General features: G+C 42.2%; 1 protein-coding gene across 1 annotated transcript in view; it reads left to right on the forward strand.

Moving 5' to 3' along the window:
* Positions 1-22,579, forward strand: part of LOC100549041 (interferon-induced GTP-binding protein Mx) — a 25,036-nt gene continuing 2,457 nt past the window's right edge. The window contains 14 exon segments of the mRNA XM_003202961.5: positions 1-2,619; positions 4,328-4,375; positions 6,095-6,465; positions 8,213-8,405; positions 9,333-9,470; positions 11,153-11,307; positions 12,432-12,570; positions 13,083-13,281; positions 14,241-14,319; positions 15,192-15,314; positions 15,768-15,909; positions 16,850-17,008; positions 17,920-17,996; positions 19,788-20,030. Of these exon segments, the coding sequence (XP_003203009.2) occupies positions 6,187-6,465; positions 8,213-8,405; positions 9,333-9,470; positions 11,153-11,307; positions 12,432-12,570; positions 13,083-13,281; positions 14,241-14,319; positions 15,192-15,314; positions 15,768-15,909; positions 16,850-17,008; positions 17,920-17,996; positions 19,788-20,030 (1,926 nt within the window). The 5' untranslated portion in view covers positions 1-2,619; positions 4,328-4,375; positions 6,095-6,186.

Raw genomic sequence — 22,579 nt, forward strand, 5'->3', positions numbered from 1 at the left:
GAGGAGCTGACATACTTGATGCCTGCTGGGAAGTAATAGAGGAGTGGCGTATCTCTAATCTCTTCTTAGCTGCTGGTGAATTGCCAGACGGTAGCTTGAATTCAAGGCATTAAGATGGATGTCTTAATAATGTCTAAGCAGCAGTGATTCCTCATTGCCAGAAAATGGGAAGTTTTAGCTTCACTTCTCTGCTGTGGATGTTTTGTGGTGGTGGTGGCTGTGGTTTTTACCCTAGAGCAATTATTGAGCAGCATAGGAAATGTAGAGTCAACTACAAACGTTACATTAGCAGCTCTGATATGATTTTCTGCCTGTTCCAAAGAGCATAGAGATAGATGCTTTAGCCTTGCCCAGTCTCTATTGTGGTTCTCATTAAAAATAGGTAGATACAGCCTAGAGCTTGGGACAATGTTGCTTGTAGGTGAAATTAAACATCTCTGCTTGTGTTTTGCTGAGCCCCAAAACTGCTGTGCAGCAGATTGTATGGTAAGGCTTGGATAAGATATTGATGGAAGCTGTTCACTGTTTCATTGCTCTTACTGTAATTTTAAGAGTATATAGTACTTCTGGAGAACGTGAGTGTGAGTTTCACAATGCAGATGTTCACACTGCGATTGGAGCTGCTCTGGCACAGAAAAGTATCTGTTTCTGGAGCAGAAGGTTTGGGGTTTTGGCTGGAATAATCTTCTCCATCGGGCTGGTATGGTGCTGTGTTTGGATTTAGGATGAAAATAATGTTGATAGCACACTGTTGTTGTAGTTGTTGCTGAGCAGTGCCTACACAGAGCCAAGGACATTTCAGCTCCTCGCGCTGCCCGGCCAGCAAGGAGCTGAGGGTGCACAGGGAGCTGGGAGGGAACAGAACCAGGACAGCTGACTCTGGCCCGTGTTGATGTCCCATAACACGTGGCGTCATGCTGAACAAGAAAACTGGGGAAGCTGGCTGAGCATCAGTTGGCTGATTGTGAGCAATTGCTTTGCACATCACTTGTTCCGTTCATCCATTGTGTTCCTATTTTATTTGTTTTCTTATTAAGTTTTCTCGACCCCCAGTTTCCCACACTTTCTAATGTTTTCCCCCATCCCACTGCAGGTGGCCAATATGGCACGAGCCATGTGGCATTTAGCTGCCTCTGGGTTAAACCACACCTGACTAACAGACATTTCTTTCGCTTCCCCAAATGTAGAAGATGTAGAATACTCCAGTCTGCGGTAACTGTGCAGCTTTGTAGCTGGTATTACTTTTGACAGCCATAGGCCACAGTCTTTGTGCTGCCTTTGCGAGGTCTCAGCACTGGAGGCTGTCAGATCTGCTCTGTCTGAAACTTCTGTGATCTGTCTGGAGATTTTCTACTTCATTAAGCTGCGACAGCAACTTCTCCATCTGACCAGGAGAATCTAGTCTACCTGTAGTTTTACCCTTACTTATCTTTGTGTGGTACTACCGTAGTTTTATACAGAAAGCAGTAACAAACAGAATGATATTTACAACTCCAAAAACAGAGATGCAATGTAGAGAAGTACAGAAACAGAAGACTGGAGAAGTAGAGAGATGGGCCATGACATAAAGGAATGCAGGTGTGGGATGGTAAGAGATGGGAAACAGGCTGGAATCCCACAGCTATAATGGAATCTCAGTTCACTAATGGTCAGTTACAAATAAATAAAAATTCTCAGACTAGAGCTGGACAAAACTGGTTGTAGGGAAAGCAAACAACTAGGAAATAATATCTTACAGTATTTGCTACCATTTGCATATGTGAATTCAGATGTAAAATGAAGCTATGTACTAATGAAGACAGAGAAGGGTGTAAATATGTGCTAGCAAACATACAGATGTTACTCAAAGTGAAATGGGGAAGCAATGGGAGAAAGAAGAACCCAATCAATGTGGATATCATATTTCCCCCTGTGAAGGACTCCAGGTGCTGCTCACTCACTTATGTAGACAGTTACAAAGTTTGTGCATGTACATATGATCTATACCTTTCTCTGAACCTTGTTTAGTATCCCACCAGCATCAACACCAGCACAAAACCACCAACATTAGAACACAGAGGAGCAGTAGATGAGGAAGCATAACAGCAGGAAAGAGCAGAGATGCCAAGAAGTGTTGGAATTTTTATTGTTACTGCTATCGTTGTGACTTTGTCTGTAATATTAGCACTCTGTTAGTATTATTATTCTTTGTTTCTTTGTAGTAATTAGAGCTAAACAGTGACTCCACCACCTCCCTGGGCAGACTGTGCCACTGCCTCACTGCTTTTTCTGGAAATAAATGTTCTCTGATATTTAACCTGAAAAGGAAAGGGGCTGTTGCTCATCAGCAGTATTATCTGCCCTCTGATTCCTCCAGGAGGAGGAGAAACCACAGAATGAGGAGGGTAGCAGTGCACTGGAGTGGTTTTGTTACTGGGTTCTGCAAAGCACTGGGAAGAAAATTGGCTAATGGATGAGGATGTTGAGTGAAACACACACCAGGATACTATTCCCAATCACGAAACCATTTTAGTTTCGTTTCTGCTTGTTCACATCATGTAGATGGAGTCTGTGCATAGAAAAGCACCCAAAGCAGCTGAATGTAGTTAATAGTTTCTCCTTGCTGCGTGACTCTGGCAGGTATGACTTTTCCTTTCCTTTACCTTCTTTTAAAAATAACCATGTGATTTTTAATTGTTATATTTGTTGCTTTTAATAGTTGAAGGTGTCAGCAGCATGATCTGGCCAGCAGTTTGCGTGTACAGTGTTGTGAGCTTTGCATTGCTATATTTTTTCAGATAGTGTAAACAAATGTACAGCCCAGAGGCTGTAGAGATTACACAGATATCTTCTGCTCACAGTGTGACAGGTAGAAGTCTGTGTGCCCTTCTGGCTGGACACAGACTAACACAAGTGATATTTGGGAGACAAAAGGGGGTTGCATGCTGAGCACCGCAGCTTTGCACTTTGGATTTGGTGGTTGGTTTTGGAACTACTCCCAGAGCAGTGAAGTCAGGGCTGCCAGAGGAAAGCAAGGCAACTTATTGCCAGGCAGTTCGCAATCCATGCGGCCCCAACTGGGTCAGGCTGCCCAGAGGTTTCTTGTGGGGTGGCAGGCAGCTGCTGGCACAGAGACTGCAGATGCCTACAAATACAGTTCAAGGAAAGCAGCATGGCAACAGTGTCACAGCAGCTGTGGTGGTGATGATAGAATGCTTACAGGGAAGAAGTTTTTCCTAATACCCAAGCTGAGTAGTTGAATTGTCTTCTGTTGCTGGTTCAAATAAAGCACTTTTCTCACAGTCTTTTTTTTTTTTTTTTTTTTTTTTTTGGTTAAAGGAGGGAGGAATATTAATAACAATAATAAATTAGACTGAGTAAGAAGTGAGGAATTACTCTTTTTATAAACTTGTTTTATACATTTGAAGTATCACATTTTATGTGATCTCCCCATATTGACATCAGCTAAAAGTGCAAAATACTTATTTTTAATTCAACCAAAGAACAGGCTCACCAGGAGATGTATCCACTAGGACGAGCAGATATTTTGGTCCCCTAGTCGTAGGTAATTCAGTAAAATCAATCTGCCAATATTCTCCAGGTGCCTGTCTCTCTGCTGTTTTTTTGAATTGAATTTTATTCTCTGTTTTCAGATTGGTTTGTTTGTTTTACACTGTATTTCACCTTTCAGTAATTGACCCAACCTCCCCCCCCCTCTGATTCAGCACTGTAAACAGGTATTCTTTGTCTATGGTAAGATTTCATCCTGCTTTTATTAGCAACACAGTTGTTGAGACTGCTCTCAGGCACTCAGGCCATCCTTGATGTGCTGTGTCCAGTTGCTTGGAGAAACAGGCTACTGCCTCTGCTATGTGCAGGGTCGCCAACCAGCAGACCAGGCTGCCCAGAGCCACACCCAGCCTGGCCTTGTATGCCTCCAGGGATGGGGCATGCACAGCCTCTCTGGGCAACCTGTTCCTGTGTATCACCACCCTCTGTGTGAAAAACTTCCTCCTAATATCTAACCTAAACCTCCCGTCTTAGTTTAAAACTATTCCCCTTTGTTCTTCAGTAAGCAAGCTAGCAAGGTAAAATGCTCTTAAATTGCTTTTGATTGCTCTTAGAACTACTAGTATATAAGACTTCCCATCAGCTTTCTTAATGAGCAAAATTGGAGGTATTGTACTTAAGAGTCACATTCCCTTAATAAACCATGTTGAGAATTTTTGTATGAGAGGTACCAACCCCATCTTAGCTTCAAATTTTATAGGACATTGTTTCAGCCTTACCGGTATTGATCCTGGCTATAGGTCTCTTCTTATTGGCTCAGCTCTCTTTGATCTTCCAGGTACCTCCTCTACTTGTACCAAAGGCACCACTGCAGCTTCCACATCAGGTGAAACTCCTTTTTTTTACTGTCTTGGTTTACTGTAACAATAATACTGTAGTTTGGACAAATTTAGATTCTGGTTTCAGGACTTCCACCTCCCCATCTTTAAATTTTATTTCCGCCTCTAATTTCTCCAACAAATTTTTATGAATTAAGGGCTTTGATGCCCCTGGTAGATACAAAAACTAGTGTGTCACTCATTGTTCCCCAATTTTAAACTTCAAAGGCTTAAAGAAAGGGTAGTTTCTGACATCTCTGTCGCACAAATAACCCTCAAAGTATTGTAGCCTAATTCATGTTTCTTCGTATTTAAAACTGAATAAGTAGTTTCTGTGTCAACCAAACATCCTATTTCAGTTTCATCTTCCCCCAGCTTAATTTTAACCAGAGGCTCTGCTGGGGAAGGTTCCTCTGGTACCCTTCATTTCCTGGTTTCCATACCTAACACAGGGATATCAGGTTTCCTAGATCTCTTCAGATATGGATATTCTTGATTCCAGTGTCCTTCCTCCTTGAGATCCATTACCTCTAAACCCATGCCAGCATTTAGGCCCTCTGGTCTTTGCCAGTATTATATCCTAAATAAAACCCTTATAATAATCTCTGCTACTGCCTGAGCATCCACTTGGATCCTTGTAGTCTTGTGAATCATTTTTTTTTTCCTGTACTATCAAACACATGCATGATAAGTTCTATATCTTTTCAATCCAGATCTTGTGTTTTCAAAAGCAACCAATTTGGGATCATCCCAATACCTGCCAGCAGCTGCTCTCCAAGTGCTTAAATCTGTAGCTACAGATTTACAATATGGCTGGAGGATGAGGATGACCAAGCTGAAGCAAACACAGTACTTGATAACGCCAGATAATAAACTCATTTTAATTAATACTTTTTGTATATTAGGAACAGACTTAAGTTTAGAGAAAGAAGAACAAGGCATTTGAGCATAGTGATCCCTTGGAATTGCAGGAAAATGGGCCCAGTCTTTTTCTTACAGTTCAACCAAAACTTGTTTCTAAAGAGAGCAGGTTTAAAGACTTATCCATAAAACCTTTGTATTCAGTTCTGATTTAAGGGTCTGTCTTAGTTTCAGTACATATGGAATTGTTTTCTTCAGTGTCTAGTATGATGCTATGTTTTAGTTCTAGGAGAAAAAACATTTCTATTTGAGTGGAAATTTTTCCAACATCTTTGCTGCTCAGGGGAGGAGGTAAAAGAGAACAGATAGGGGGGGAAAAGTGATTTTAGTTTGCTTTTATTACACTACATTACCAGAATTACATTAATCTCTCTGTGCTTAGTTTGCTTTGTCCTTGACAATAACTGGTGAGTGATCTCCTTGTCCTTACCTCAGTCTTTGAGCCTTTTTTCCATCACATTTTCTCCCCCAGTTCTGTTGAGGAGGGGGAATGAGAGAGTGGCGTGGTGGAGCTGAGCTAGCCATTGTTGTGAAACCACTGTGCATCCACCCTGCCCCAAAAATTTCTTGTTTAGTCTGCATAACTGAGACTGAGAATACTTTGGGAATATCCTGTGGCAAATTCTTTTTTGGGGAACACAAAAAAGGTATAAGTGACATTGGGGGAAGTGTTTCGAGTCTTTCCTCTGGAGATCAATCTTAATAATTTGAAAAGAGTTTGGGTACTTGATCTCTGTTAAGGGCTTGAACCAGGAGGTAGAAACATTGTTCTGATTTTTCTCTGCTATGGTTAATTTTGATTTCAGAGGCTGTCAAGAGTGGTTGGTGTTGATAATAATCACTGCTCGGTTCACTACATACGGACAAGCCATAGAGCAAGCCAGAAGAACAGCAGAACATGAACAGTGCGAAGTTCAACTTCAACTCATCTTTCGGATATGCCAGTCCGATCCCAAACTCCAACAAACCTTTCGAATGTGCCAATCAGATCCCAAAGTTGGATAGTAACAAACCACCTTCCTTACCAGTACCTGCAGTTTTTGGGATGCCTCTACCACCGCCAACAGGCTGTAGCAATAAGATGGCTTTCAGTTTTCGACAAGTGACTGACAGAAAGCCTGAGCATGAGCAGGAGGTGTCCAAGAAGCTGAATGACAGTGAAGAGGACGAGGACAAGGTAAGGCAGGTGGCAGGGAAAGGCACAGATACTCTCCAAACTCACCCCTGTGTTTTACGTTGCAACTCAAAATGAATTCCTCTGTCTCGTTGGGGACTTGTTAGGTCAAAGTAGAGGAGAATTTTTAGCATCAGTGTCAAGAAGTCATTTGTGTAGCTTGGAAGATGTGTGCCTACCGTTAATCTTCTGGCATAAAAACTGCTCATGTGATAAACAGCATGGCAGCAGCCTAGTAGCCAGTGTAATCTGTAATAAATATCTTATTCATTAGGAACAATTAGCAAACACCATTAAATGGGAATCCTAAAATCTAAGATATTTTTTAACTTTCTGTTTTTACTTTACTTACTGTTACCTTCAACACAAACATAAAGAAACATTACTAGTAATTTATGTTGTATATTTTAACACTGAGAGAAATTATCATAGAATCATTAACGTTGGAAAAGACCTCTGAGATCATCCAGCCCAACCATCCACCTACACCAACGTTGCCCACCAAGCCATGTGCCTAAGTACTACATCTCTACTCTTTCCTTAAACCCTTCCAGAGACAGTGACTCCACCACCTCCCTGAGGAGTCTATGCCAATGCCTCACCATGAGAAGAAATATTTCCTAACATCCAATCTAACCCTCCCTTAGTGAGGCCATTCCCTCTCATTCTATCACTATTACCCGGGAGTAGAGGCCGGGCCCCACCTTACCCCACCCTTCTTTCAGGTGGCTGTAATGAGAAATAAGGTCTCCCCTGAGCCTCTTCTTCCCCAGACTTAACAATCCCAGTTCCCTCAGCTGCTCCTCACAAGGTCTGTGCTCCAGACTCCTCACAAGCTTTAAGTCTGTGTTAATGGGGTTTCTTGAGAATGGCTGGGATTTACTAGGCAGAAAACATTGTAATAAAGGTAGTATGGAAGAGTTATCAATTATCAAAATATCAAGGGTTTTAAAACACCTGCTGGCAGATATGTGTACCACCTTTCTTGTCTTGAAAGAAAAAATTACTCTCTTTGATTACATCTGACAGAGATATTTTCAGAGGTGACTCCGACAGAACTGATGCTGGTGGCCAGCTAGGATCTGGCAAAGAAAGATGTGAACTACAGATTTTAGCCACCTATGGAGGTTGGTGGCACTGCCTGTGGCAGGCGGGTTGGAGATTCATGATCCTTGAGGTCCCTTCCAACCCGGGCCATTCTGTGATTCTGTGATTAAGGACACTACGGCAGAATGATTTGGCAATTGATTGTCAACTAGATCTTCAAACTTCAGAAAAGATCTAATAAACTTTCTGTACCAAATTATCTCATCACTGTGGCCAGTCTCTATTTACATGTGTGTCCTTCCATGCATCTGTATGAGTGAAAGAAAATGACGGTTATTTAAAAAAAAATGTTCAAAGCACATTTAGTGTTGAGATCTCTTTTTACTTTTCATCTTTCAGGACAGCTTAGAAAATCGGCTATTTTTACCAAGGTCGTTCCAGTCACTGAGCCAATCTCAACAGAGTTAATCATAGTTATATCTATCTGTTTATAGCATGAAGGTGCAAGGGTGCACAGTGATATGAAGTACAGACTGGTGCTTGTACATGAGGTTTATTAGAGAATGAAGAGCTGGAAAAGCTGCCTAGAAGATGTTTTGTAATTGTTTTGGGTGGGTGGGTTGTTTTGATATTTATTTTTTTGTTTCTGGAATCAGCTTATTTTAAAATTACATGAAATTAATTGTAAGTTTAACTCCAACAGGCAGCAGAACACACCTTGAACAACCAATATGTCAAAAAGATCCGACCTTGCATTGACCTTGTCGACAACCTGAGAATGCTTGGTATAGGAAACGACCTGACGTTGCCTGCAATCGCAGTGATTGGAGACCAGAACTCTGGGAAAAGCTCTGTCCTTGAAGCTTTGTCTGGTGTTGCTCTTCCTAGGGACAGTGGTATGAATTCGCCTTCTCAGATTTTCATCTGAATTAGACACTGGTGAAGTAGAAGGGATTCCCTCCCCTCCCCCCCCGATGTTTAGGAGTAGATAACATTATGATTGAGGCTATACCTAAATCATGAGACTCCAGAAGCTTTCCCATCTCTGGTTTCCAGTAGAAGAAATGGATGTGCAGGTGGAACACTTCAGTGTCAGTCCAACAGTTTACACAGTCTGGGTGGACAAGGGAGGAGAAATAAGAAGTATGTAATGTAACATACTTACTCCAAGTTGTAGGCAGGCAGAAAGGCAGTAGCATCAGCTAACTCTTTGTATTCCCCAGCAAAATGTACTGATTCCATATGCAAGATTAATTTTGAAATTTGTTTCTGCATTGCTCTTTTTAGATCAAAATTTTCTTACAGAAATCTTTTTTTTGCAGAAAATATACAAAGATATTTGCTTAAAGACATGTGCCTTGAATGTTAGATTGTTCAAAGACTGTACTTACAGCTCAGGACAACTCATTTTCTATGTGTGTGTTCATGTGTATGTACATGTATATCCACACACTCGAGTTCTGTGAGTTCCTTATTGGTTGTACCTGAGCACATTTAGGCTTTCTGTCTGGACCTCAAGTCCAGGAAAAGGGTTGCCTTCATAAGATGTAGGTCCAGTGACCTGCACTGAAGCAGGTCACTCAGAGAAGAACAAATCTCCATTCTTGGAGGCCTGCAAGATAAAACTGTCTGGCCAAGCCATGGTTGACCTCACATAGTACTGCTGACACAGAGAAGGAAGTCAGATGAGAGCCCTTTGGCTCTTCAAACTTTTCTGTGCCTTTCCATGTAGTATTAGGCAACCCTGCACACATCACCCAGTCCATTCACACACTGTCTATTGTGCATAACAACTGTGTCACCTATGTCTTTGGCACTAATAGATGTCATTGCTCACTGTCCTCTGGAACTCAAACTGAAAAAAATAACCACTCCACCAGAATGGAAGGGGGTACTTCATTACAGCGACATAGAAATACAACTCCAGAATGCCTCAGAGGTGAAGGAAGCAATAAGAAAAGGTAAGTTGTAGCATATTGCCCTTGCTCAACCTTTGAATTCTTTCTCTCCTTTTCTTAGGCTGAGAAACAGTCCTCAGACTAACACATGGGATTATAGCCACCAAGAACTGAATGTAGTGCTTAAGAAGATGAGGCATTGCAAGAAAGTTGTGCTAATTATTGCTTCAGTGAAGAAGATGGTCCACGATATCTGACAAAAGCTCAGGCTGTGTGCTCAGCTGGATGCTATTTGTCTTGTTTGGGAAGTTTGTCAAGCTGTAAGCATGCGAAGCCCTAAGTGGTTCATGATGTCAGCTCAAATGCTCAGAAAATGCATGTGGTGTCTGTGGCTGGAAAGCCTATGATTTTTGAGAAGATTGAAAGATGGCAGAGAGGAGGGCATACAGAGCTTCTGTCAGTTGTTGTGACCACGGCCTCACGCACTGCCGTGTCACAGCTTTACTTTTACAGTATTTCATGCACTACGAGAAAATATTTTGTTACCCGAAGTGTTGTAAGCACTTGCCCTTAATGTGAAAGTGGTTTTGTTAATTTCCTTGGTTAGGACAGCTCTACAATATTGCTATTCATCATATTCATCATGAGTACTGTGTTCAGTTTTGGGACCCTCACTACAAGAAAGGCACTGAGGCCATGGAACGTGTCTAGAAAAAGGCAACAAAGCAGTGAAGGGCCTGGAGCACAAGTCTGATGGGGAGCAGCTGAGAGAACTGGGATTGTTCAGTCTAGAGGAGGCTCAGGGGAGACCTTATTGCTCTCTGCAACCACCTGCAAGGAGGTTGTAGTGAGGTAGGGGTCGGCCACTTCTCTCAGGTAACAGTGTTAGGATGAGAGGGAATGGCCTCAAGTTGCACCAGGAAGGTTCAGGTTGGATATTAGAAAATATTTCTTCTCAGAAAGAGTGGTGTGAGCCACTGGAGTTACCATTCTTGGAGATGTTTAAGGTAAGGGTATAGATGTAGTACTTAGGCAGATGGTTTAGGGGGCAATATTGGTATAGGTGAGTGGTTGGACTAGATGATCTTAGAGGTCTTCTTCAACTTTAATGATTCTATGGTAATGTTCTTTTATTAATTTTTCAATATAGTTTTCAATATACCCTTCACAAACTGCAAAGAAACTGGTATGATTTGAGTAAGCCAATTACATAGCTGATAAAATCTCTCATGAAAACTATAATGGGGCTTTCTTGCTCCACATGGTGGAGCATTGGTGGTTCAATCATTATTGCCGATACACAACCTGGGGAAAAATGGCTTCTCTGTCAACCTCACTGTCAATGTAAGGAGAATATAGAGTAACACCTATTGATCTTTAAAGGCAGCTAAAATTAGATAAAATAATTAGAGTCTACAGAGTACCTTGATGCTGAGAAATAATTTCTGCAGCTGACCAATACTTTATCCTATTGCTTTTGTGATGGTTTATTTATGTGTATTTTGTCTTCATGTATGACAATCCATTAGTATATCCTCTGTAAAATACTGCGGCTTCCACTCCAAAGGGATTTCACATAATAATTTTCGTGGATTTTTGCAGAAATGGATTTACATTAATGGCTGGGTCTGAAAAAAAGCCACGGTGATAGTAGATATTTTTTGAAGTCATTATATTCCCACTTCACCTACACTTCGACACAGTTTGAAGCCTCTATTTATTGCTTTCCTCTTTCCACCTTGCAGCCCAAGATATAGTGGCTGGCACTGATGGTAACATTAGTAAAGAACTAATTTCCCTTGAAATCTGGTCCCCGGACGTCCCAGACCTGACACTAATTGATCTTCCTGGAATTGCCAGAGTGGCCATGGGGAACCAGCCACAAGACAATGGCCAACAGGTAACAGTCAGTTTTATCTGCTACTTACGCAGAGGTTCTCTTCTGTAGCCTATCTTACACGCAAATCTTTGCTGTAGTACTCTGGGGCTTCTGAGCCATTATGAGAGCTACACTAGCAAACAGACAGATCTGTTTTTTGGGAAGGCAGTGCTGGTAGGAACAGTAAGGACCAAGACCTCCTGTCTTTCCTTGTGCAGGAGGGAACTGCCCATGCTGGCATAGGTGAGCCATCCCAGGTACCTGCCAGAGCAGCAGGGAAGAACACAGCTACACTGACCCTGTTTTGCAGATAGATGGTCTCAAACACAGCAATGCCTCCATGCCCATAGGCTGAAACACAGGCTGGAGGATAGATAAATCCCAAACAGGTTGCACCTTCTCAGTATTGTGGAGAAGCTTGGCAAAAGTGAAATGTCTGAGTTCTTGTAAGCTCTTCTAGCGCAAGAAGGCAGGTCAGCGCTTTTACTAGCTCAGTGCTCTGTCATCCTTTGCTGACAGTGTACATGTGAAGGGATCCAACTGTCATTTTTTTCTCATCCCTTACAATATTTCAGCAGGCCCATTCTGAAGTGAACAGTATCTGTGTTAAAGGATATCTGTATGCTTCCCCTGGTGGCCTTTAGAAGAAATGCTGGGCAATGCAAATAAAACTCCAAGAGATAGGGCCAGCTGTGAGGGTGACGCACTGGAGCTGGCTATGCTGTACTTTACTGGCTATACTATAATCTGGCTTTCATTCCAGAAGTGTGTTACTAGGCATCAGAACTCATTTTTCTTTTGACATTATTTATGAAAATCGTATTTCCCTAAAGAAAGATGTTATCCACAAGAGTTTAAATTTTACTTAGAATCAGATGTTAAATTTTATGTAATTTAAATGATTTTTTCATGACAGCTATAACAATAGTCTGTTCTCATTCACATTAAATGTTTGGATTTATCTTTCTGCAGGAAAAGAGGCTACACTATTTTCTTAGCCCATTTCCATGCCATTCTTCAACATTTAATGATATCCACAGTATATGTGACATATCATGTGGTGGCTTGTACCGCTAGGAGTGGTCGCATCCTATATGCAAACATTTGATTTCATTGAACTTCTGTATTATTGTATTGCATTTCAGATCAAAATGCTACTTAAAAAATATATTGGCTGCAAAGAGACGATCATTTTGGTAGTGGTACCATGTAATGTGGATATTGCAACAACAGAAGCGCTGAAAATGGCTCAAGAGGTGGACCCCACAGGAAAAAGGACACTTGGTGAGAAATTTCTTAAGCTGAAAGTGTGAATCATTTATTTCCACAAACGTCTGATTTGTGTACTTCATGCTAAATCTTCAAAGTTCTAGTTCAGAGCTACTAAAAGAATAAATAAGCAGACTAAATAAACCCTTTACCAAAGCTGGACGTGATCTACTAGCTCTTAAAATATCTCAGATTTGAGTCTAGCTGGCATTCACAATGTGAATGAAAATCAAAAATCTCAGAACTAGTGCTGGGAAAGTCTTGCTGCTCTCTGTTGAAAAGGTTTGCAAGGCAAAAGGTGGACTGAGAGTCCAACTGCAGAGCGAGTTTTACAGTGCTTTACACTGCAAAGTTCAGGAGCTGAAAGCTTTCTAGGAAAGAAAACAAAACAAAGTGCAGTTACTGTAAAAAAAAAAAAAAAAAACACTGTAGGGAACATTTCCACTCTTACAGTGAGATGTCCTACTGCACCTCTTCCACCTTCAACTTCTGTGCTTGAATAACTTTCTCTTTGGGTAACTTCACAGGGGTCCTCACCAAACCAGATCTGGTGGATAAAGGAACTGAAGAGGCTGTTCTTAAGATAATGTGAAATGAAGTCATCCCACTCAGAAAAGGTTATATGATTGTGAAGTGTCACGGGCAACAGGACATCAACGACAATCTGTCCTTGGCCTCTGCAATCCAGCAAGAGAGACAATTCTTTGAGACTCACAAGCATTTCAGGTACTTCTCACATAAAGGACCTAACCCAAAATACACTGAAATCACTTCAAATCATGTAGCAACAGGATGAGGGGAAATGGCTTTAAACTGGAGGAGGTTGTGGATGCCCCCTCCCTGGAGACATTCAAGGCCAAGCTGGATGGGGCTTTGAGCAATCTGGTCTAGAAGGAGGTGTCCCTGCTATAGGGAGGTTGGAACTGGATGATCTTAAAGGTCCCTTCCAACCCAAACCATTCTATGATTCTTTAAGAGCAACAAAGCTTGCTGGTAAAGGGACTAGAAAGCAAGTGTTATGATGAAAGGCTGAGGGAACTGATGTTATTTAATCTGGAGAAGGCTGAGGGAAGATCTCATCACTCTTTACAACTACCTTGGAAGAATGTTGCAGCAAGGAGGAGGGGATTGGTCTCTTCTCTCTGATTTCAAGTGATAGGATGCTAGGAAAAGGCCTCATGTTGTACAAAGGGAGATTTAGATTAAATATTAGAAAGATATTTTGGTCAAGCATTGGAGTGAACTGCCCAGGGAAGTGGAGGAGTCTCCATCACTGGAGAAATTTAAGACGTGTGGATGCTGCACTAAAGGATATAGCAATGGGGCTTGGTAGGCAGGTTTACAGTTGGCCTTGATGACCTTGAAGGTCTTTTCCAACCCAGTTGATTCTGTGATTCTAAAAGCAGTTAACCTCAGAAGACCAGAATAGTCCTAAAGAAGACAAAGTAAGCATATGAGCCCTTCCAGTTAAGCACTGAAGTATTTCTATTCACTGGAAAACACCATAAAACTCAGCATAAGAAAACACACTGTCTGTGCTGAAGACACAGGTTTCCCCAGAAGGTGACTTAGCAGCAAATCAATCACTGAGAATAATAGGTGAGAAGTGTTTTGAATTGGCATACTTCCCACAAGCAGAAATAACATAGTAGGTTTTTTTGATGTTTTTGTTTGTTTATTTTCAGCATTCTTCTGGGTGAAAATAAGGCTACTATCCCTCATCTGGCAAATAAGCTTACAAATGATCTTGTGAGATGTATTATTGTAAGTAATGGAGATGTCATGCTAAGAAATATGCATCAGTTACTATCTTAAAAAAAAAAATCCAACCCTTCTCCCTTTCAGCATCTTTTTTTTTTTCTTTTTATGCATACATAAGGCTTATCCTTTAACCTTAAGCAATCCAAGGACAAGTAGGAATAAGATTTGAAAGGAACGAAAACAGCGATCTGTCCTCAGATTTGCCCTTAATTGAAGGATTGACAATAGGCAACGTATTTCATCTGCTTGTGACTCATAACCCCTGCCTTTTCACGAGCAGCCATGGTGCTTTTTTTTGTTTGTGAATATTGTTGATAGGCTGAGTGACAAGTTACTGCCATTAGCTTTCTAAAACATGATCATTTCTACCAATTGAAAATGTCTTCAAAAATCCCAAGCAAGAGCTAATTATTTTACTAGACTAATACAGGCATATTATTTTTATTGTTTTATAGAAATATATCTATAAATAATACATTACTCCATGAAGAGAAAATACTAAAGTACACGGACCTGAAGGAGGAAAAAAAATCTGTATTAATGTGAACTTACATAAAAAATAAAGCAACCAAACAGCTAAATTCAATCACGTATTTATTAGGAATGAAAGGATCAGCATACTCCCTACATCATGAGCTGTCATGAGACAACTTTTGGCCCACTGTAGGTGAAGTCTTGCCCTAGACTGCAGCTCCTCTGCCTGCTGGCAGCAGTGTCAACCCCAGCATCTCAGGGAGCCCCCAGCCTTCTCTCTATGATGGTCATATTTCCCCTGTGGTGTTATTCCAGTTGTTCCAGGAGTGATTTTTGGTTTCATTCCAAAATCAGATGTGTTCAGGCTATCTAAGAGTCCTTCTTTCCTGTCTGCCCTCCAGAAAACTTTGCCTGCATTGGAGAACCAAATACATGATGTGCTGCAACAAGCAAAGAAGGAACTACAAAAGTACACACAAAGCACACACAAAACTGACCGTGACAAGATGCTTTTCCTTGCAGGAGTAAGTATCAATATTGCTTCCGTTACAGAGCAGAGCAGACCCTCCTAAAGAAAGCAAGGTAACAGGATGGACCAGGGAGATTCTGGAATCTGTCACTGAGGGGTCTTCACAGAATCACAGGATATCCCAAGTTGGAAGAGGCCCACAAGCTCCAGGTTTCACACAGCACAACCTGAAATTCAGATCCTCTGTCTGAGAGCATTGTCCAAATGCTTCCTGAACTCCAGCACTTGGAGCTGTGCCCACTGCCCTGGGCAGCCTGTTTCATGCCCACCGCCCTCTGGTGCAGAACCAAGCAACCAAGAGCTAAGAGCATGACAGATGTAAGGAAATAATGCCTTCAGTCATGTCTGTAATATCAAATGTCTGTGGATTTAATTAACACCTACAAGTTAGTCTGAAGAAATAAAGCTTCAGTACTTTGTTTTTTTGTTCCTTTTTGATTCATTACAGTTGATCAAAGTGTTTAATGAAGATATCTCTCAGGCAATGCATGGAAAGGAATCCTGGTTTGGAAATGAAATCAGACTGTTTCCAAAAATCCGCAGAGAGTTTCATACATGGGGAGTAAAGCTCCTGGAGAGCTCTGCCAAAGGTAAGCATAGAAAACCATCACTTACACCTGATCTGGGAGATTCCATCCCCTAGCTTTTATATTAAAAGACATCATCATCAATATGTTGTTGCTTAAAAAAAAAAAAAAAGTGAAAAATAAGAATATAGGAGCATTCATCTGCAGTAATGTTGTACTTACACACTGACCCTTAGGGACAGAGACCCAGCTTGTGCAAATCACTGTCCTTACAGAGAGATCAGTGGACTTCTTCCAAAAAAGCAATAAAATAAAGACTGGCTTTGGCAGAGAATTAACTGCTGATTCTCTGAACTATTCCTCTAAATAACAGCAGTAGCCATAATAAAAATAATACTTACATTATAAATTAATTGTTGTTGTCACTAATGTTTTGGCATTTTCATCTTCTTTGTTCTGTTTGGCTCTTGTTTAAGATGTGGGAGAAACAATTCCAAGTCTACAATAACTATAACCCTGTAAAGAGTAGCCCTTTTTGTTTTTGGGGATAACGTAGCAACATTTGCTAGTCAAGCAGTAACTCTTTAATCAAGTTCTTTTAGTCTTTGATGCACATCTTTGTCAACATCTCTAGTGGCTCTAAAACAATAGGTATGAATAGACTGTAGACATATAGTCAACCAGAGGCAAATACTATAGGGAGACAGACAGACAATGCTGTGTGTCATTGTTTCTCATGTACACCTGTCCATGTGTCCTGTTTCTTGGTACACCTGCCCATGGTGTACCAAGCCAATCAACATGACTTCATAGAGGGGGGGAAAAAAAAAAAAAAAGAGTAAGCTAATTAAGGCACTGAGCAATGAGTGCCAATTTCCTTCTGCAGTAAACGTGTTGCTTTAAAGATGAGTTCTACTGAAGAGCATTTTCTAAGAGACTTCTTTCTTAATCAAAAATTTATGAAGTAACCTACTAGTAAAGCAATGTTATTTTAATATTACAGTTCAAGAAATCATACACAGTAAAGCGTCCAAATATGAAGACCTGTACCATGGACGGGAGTTCCCAGGCTTTATCAGCTACTGGACATTCGAGGACATTATAAAAGAGCAAATTTCAAAGCTGGAGGAGCCAGCTGTTGTAATGCTGAACAGAGTGATCTGTACGTCTCACAGGCCACACAAGGCCACTGCATGGGTGACACTGGTGTGCCTGGTAATTTTGTGTCCAGAACAAGCCACTGTTATCATTGATGGAGTAAGAGCTCCAGCTGGGTTGCCTTAATGTGGAAGTGAATCCCACTCAAACTGTGAGATTATTCCTTCTCTAGAGCTGAGACCTCAAATCTCTGCATATAACCTTAAGAATTTTTTAGTTACACTTCCCAGTGGCTGGGAATGGGGAATTAGAAAGTAACTATAATACATAATACTGTAAAGAAATAGCATCCTGGAATGCTACTTGGTGCCAGCCAAGATATGGCTGATATTGCCAGGCCCAGTTAATGGGATTCATAAACCAGAACTGGGAATCCAACTTTTTTTGCTAGTTCTTTGCATAAGGATATGTATATTGCACAGTGACTACTCGGGGTGGGGGAAAGGATAACTCATCCCATAAGTAACACCAAAGGAAAAAGTATGTCACAATCATTTCTCTGCCATGTTTGCTTTAGAAAACAGCTACAGCATCTGTGCCAGTCAGGGCCCTGTATTACAGGCACCAGCCCCTCTCCTTGGAGTGGCCACTCTGGGAAGGAGAGGCAGATGTGCCTACGTGGCCAAGTGATGACTCACCTGGTCAAACTGAAAGCACATAGATTGCACATCTAAGAAGTCTCAGGGATATTAAATATCTGACATGGTGAGTGGTCTTTAGTTACTCATGCATATGGGCCTAGAAATCTATATTCCTTTTTGTATGGTCATAAAGGTGTCTTACATCAGGACGGATACCCAGCTATTTCAGCATGAACACAGAGAGACAGTGGTTTTTCCAGGCCTCATATTGGCAATAACTTAAAAACCTCATTTTCTTACCTGACTTTGTTTTGTCTGTCTGTTCTTCCCTTAGGTATGGTTGAAGAGAAATTTTTGCAGCTGGCTAACAAGCATTTTGCTAATTTTCAGAACCTAAACAAAGCTGCCAAGGTGAGAGACTAGCCAAAACCTGAGATAATTCAAGAGCAAAACAGAATGATGTTTGTAAATATAGCCACACTTATGGCACCTATTCCATCTCATTACATGCAACTATGTGATTTCCTGACAGTCTGTGATTTTTATAAATTAAGACATTACAAACAACTGCATGTTTGTAATGGCACTAATGAAAGCACACTCTACCTTTTGGTGCAACGTTGAACGATCTAGAGCATACATTCTCCATTCATTTTGGTCACATTCTTGATGCACACAACATAGTGCAAAGAAAAGCTGGTATGTCTGCCACGAAGAGCTTATTGGTAACTTCAGTTTTAAGTCCTGAAATGTTCTGTTAGCATGTGGGCAGCCTCAGCACAGTGCTTTTGCTTTCTGAAAGGCAAGCCAGTGTTAACTAGGGCAGGCATCACATCATTGATAAAAGGGAGCAGCAGCTAATGAGCAGGCCATTTAACCATGACAGAAGATCCCTTTTGCAGTTTGGAGTGTCCAGGTTTTGGGGTGGAGTTAAACAGCATGGATGTCCTTGAATACTTTTTCTGGGAAAGATCTTTGACGAAGAGGTGAGAGGCGTTGTTGCCCTGCCATGAAGCAGAACCCACTCACAGGGCACTGCTTGATGGGAAACTCATAGGCAAATGCAAGTGCAACAACTTTCTGGTGTGTAACTTGCACGGCCAAACCCTACTAAAGTCCCAGAACAACCAAACAGGAACCAAACAAGCTATTTCAGCCAAGCACAGAGGTGCAGTGTCTTCAGGCATAACACAATGAGAGGAAGTGTAGCAGAAATGCTAACTCACGGCCTGAAACAGTAACCTGGTGGGAAGGCAGAGCCAACCTGGGGAGCTCAGGTGCAGTGCACCTGAATGACCATAGGGATGGAGCCAGGATCCACCCCTTCCCAGACCTCATTTAGGGGCTGGCAGTGGAGGTAAGTTTATCTTGCTGGAGATCCTTTCCTACTGGAGGACTTCCAAGGTAAGCAGCTTTTCTTCTTTTGTTCCTGCATCCACAGCTTCTGCATTTGGGCTTGTTCTCATTTGTTGCAGACTAGGATTGTGCCACTGTGCTATTATTGCTATACTTTCCATCACATTACAGAAAGGAAGAAAGGAGAAGATTCTGATAGACTCTGAGGGAAAAACAAAAATTTTATTCTGATGTAGGAATGCTAAGTTAGCATTTTAGGAGACCTTGTGGATGAAAGAGAGGAACTTATTGTCTCTGCAGGCAAATGGAAGCACCAAAAAGGTGAAAAAAATATCATGTTATTTTTAAAAAGATGCTAGATTTCTATGGGTTAGATGGGGTTGGTTTGATGACAACAGGTAAGATATTGTACTTTTGAGAATGGTGGGAGGGGAAATGGAACTCACATCAGTACTGCTGCTACTGCCTACTTCAAGGAGATTCAGCTGAAATGCATGCAAAAGCAATCAAAAACAGAGCAGGTGCAAAAACTGAGGGCAGGCTGAACTCATCACTGGCAGTTGTTGCTTGTTCCCACCAATCTTGGGACTTTCCTTCAGGATACAAGCACTAGGTTTCAACTTGATTTGACATGATCCCACTTGTTTCTCATGAGGGGGCCAAACACCACATTTTCCTGCTCTTTCATGGGAAAGGAACCTGAAGCTAAAACATCAAAGTATGCACCAAGGGTCAACCTGGGATTAGCAAGTGCTGCTACTAGCAAGTTGCAAGTGCAACTACATCCACTTCACCTTCCTGAGGGATGTTGTTAACTATCTCAGAACTTGTTCTTTTCTTTTCCAGGCCAGAATTGGTTGCATTAGAGATAGACAAGCAACGACTGGGAAAAATTTCATCCTGACTCAATTTAAAATGGAGAGAATTGTATACTGCCAGGATAACATTTACACAGATGATTTAAAAGCTGCCAGGGCAGAAAGCATCAACAAAAATACAAAAATCAAAGACCTTGATCCTGGAATTGCTTCAAGCAAAGGTCCCAGCTTTGTCCTGGAAATGGTTTCTCACACAAAGGCCTATTTCACTGTAAGTTTGCAGGCTACAATGCAGTATAGTATTGCCCTTTGGCTGGCTTCTTCTATAGGAACAAGAGCTAGAGGGATGGAAGGACTGTTACTTACCTGACTTGGGGGAGAGGTAAGCAAGGGGAAGAACCCTTAGCCCTGTAATGAGAAATTAATGATATCTGGATGATGGCAAGCCCTATTGCTCCAGTAAAAGAGCTGTCAGATTCTAAACTCAGAGGGCAGGAGGAGTTGTAGTCAAATAACTGGTTAAAATGGATTTGGCTCTCTGTAGAGATCACAGAATCACAGAATTGTGGGGGTTGGAAGGGACCTCTAGAGATCATCGAGACCAACCCCCCTGCCAAAGCAGGTTCCCTACACCAGGTCGCACAGGTAGGCGTCCAGGCGAGACTTGAATATCTCCAGAGAAGGAGACTCCACAACCTCCCTGGGCAGCCTGTTCCAGTGCTCCGTCACCCTCACCACAAAGAAGTTCTTACGCACATTCGTGCGGAACTTCCTATGCTGCAGCTTATGTCCGTTTCCCGTTGTCCTGTCTCGACACATTGCTGAAAAGAGACTGGCCTCACCGCTATGGCCACCACACCTCAGATATTTATAAACCTGGATCAGGTCCCTTCTCAAGGTCGTCTTTTCTCAAGGCTAAACAGACCCAGTTCACTTAGCCTTTCTTCACAGGGGAGATGCTCCAGGCCCTTCACCATCTTTGTGGCCCTCCGCTGGACTCTTTCCAAGAGATCCCTGTCTTTTTTGAACTGGGGAGCCCAGAACTGGACACAGTACTCCAGATGAGGCCTTACCAGGGCAGAGTAGAGGGGGAGGATCACCTCCCTCGACCTGCTGGACACGCTCTTCTTAATGCACCCCAGAATGCCATTGGCCTTTTTGGCCACGAGGGCACACTGCTGGCTCATGGCCAACCTGTCGTCCACCAGGACGCCCAGGTCCCTCCCTGCAGAGCTCCTCTCCAGCAGCTCATCCCCCCAGGCTGTATTGGTGCATGCAATTCTTCCTCCCTAGGTGTAAGACCCTACACTTGCTTTTGTTGAACCTCATCCAGTTTCTTACTGCCCAGCTCTCCAGCCTGTCCAGGTCTCGCTGAATGGCAGCACAGCCTTCAGGCGTGTCAGCCAATCCTCCCAACTTCGTATCATCGGCAAACTTGCTGAGGGTGGCCACTATCCCCTCATCAAGGTCATTGATGAAGATGTTGAACAAGACCGGACCCAGCACAGACCCCTGGGGGACACCACTGGTCACAGGTCTCCAGCCAGACTCTGCACCACCAGTGACGACCCTCTGCGCTCTGCCAGTCAGCCAGTTCTCAACCCACCTCACTGTCCACTCGTCTATCCCACACTTCCTCAGCTTTGTTATAAGGATGTCGTGGGAGACAGTATCAAATGCCTTTCTAAAATCAAGGTAGATTACATCTACCGCTCTTCCCCCATCCACCCAGCATGTGACAGCATCATAGAAGGCCACCAGGTTGGTCGAGCACGACCTCCCCTTGGTGAACCCATGCTGACTACTCCTGATAATCTCCTTTTCTCCCAGTTGTCTGGAGATGGTATCCAGCACAAGCTGTTCCATCACCTTTCCAGGGACAGAGGTGAGGCTGACAGGCCTATAATTATCCGGATCTTCCTTCTTGCCCTTTTTGAAGACCGGAGTGACATTGGCTATCCTCCAGTCTTCAGGGACCTCCCCTGATCAGAGTGGCTATGCCACATCGCTTACAGCTCAGAAGTTAAGTGGAGACAGATGGGATACTTTAACAAAAGATCATTTTAGAACAAGAGAGCCAAGGGAATGCACAGTATGAGAATATGCTTTTGATCTCTGTTTCGTAAACTCCCTCAGTAAGCACCAAGTTAAATATTAATGCACTAACCTAGGTAGTGGTTCACCTTGAATTTCAATAGAAAGGTTTCCGAAACATTGCTGCAACTGAATGTTCAGGCTTCTTCCAGGTTTTTGCACTGAGAAGCTTTCAGGGCACAAAAGACAAAGGCAGAATTGCATAAATTTCTTCCCTTCAGCCTCAGATACTTTCTACTATACAGAATCTTGAAGGATAGTTGTACATTTGTAAATGCCCTAAAAACCCTTTTCAACAGTAACCAAATACCAGGGCATCACAGCTCCTGGAGACTTATGCAACGCCAAATACATGAGATGAAATTAGATTACAGCTCTTAAGTGTCCATGGTATTTGAAAATGGCATGTCTGATCCCATGTCAACTAAGAAAGGTCAAGATTCTGTGTAGGGTTTAGCTCCATAATAACTGAATACGTAGGCTCAGTAAGCACCCTGCTGACTCTGCTGAATTGCTCCATTTTGACTAGATCTCTGCAAACGAGAAAGGAAAACTAAATATCTAGTCTTTTTCATTGTCCTTGTAGATGAAAGATTTACAGCTGCTGAGCTAAACCAGTAGCTGAAGCCAGAAAAGACCAAGACTTTGCTGGAGATGGGTGGCCTAAGTCCTTTAGGACCTCCAAACCTCTACCTGGTCTACCTGCTGGCATTTTCAAGTCATATG

Source organism: Meleagris gallopavo, chromosome 1, assembly GCF_905368555.1.
Source record: "Meleagris gallopavo chromosome 1, MGAL_WU_HG_1.1, whole genome shotgun sequence".
Taxonomy (NCBI): Eukaryota; Metazoa; Chordata; class Aves; order Galliformes; family Phasianidae; genus Meleagris; species Meleagris gallopavo.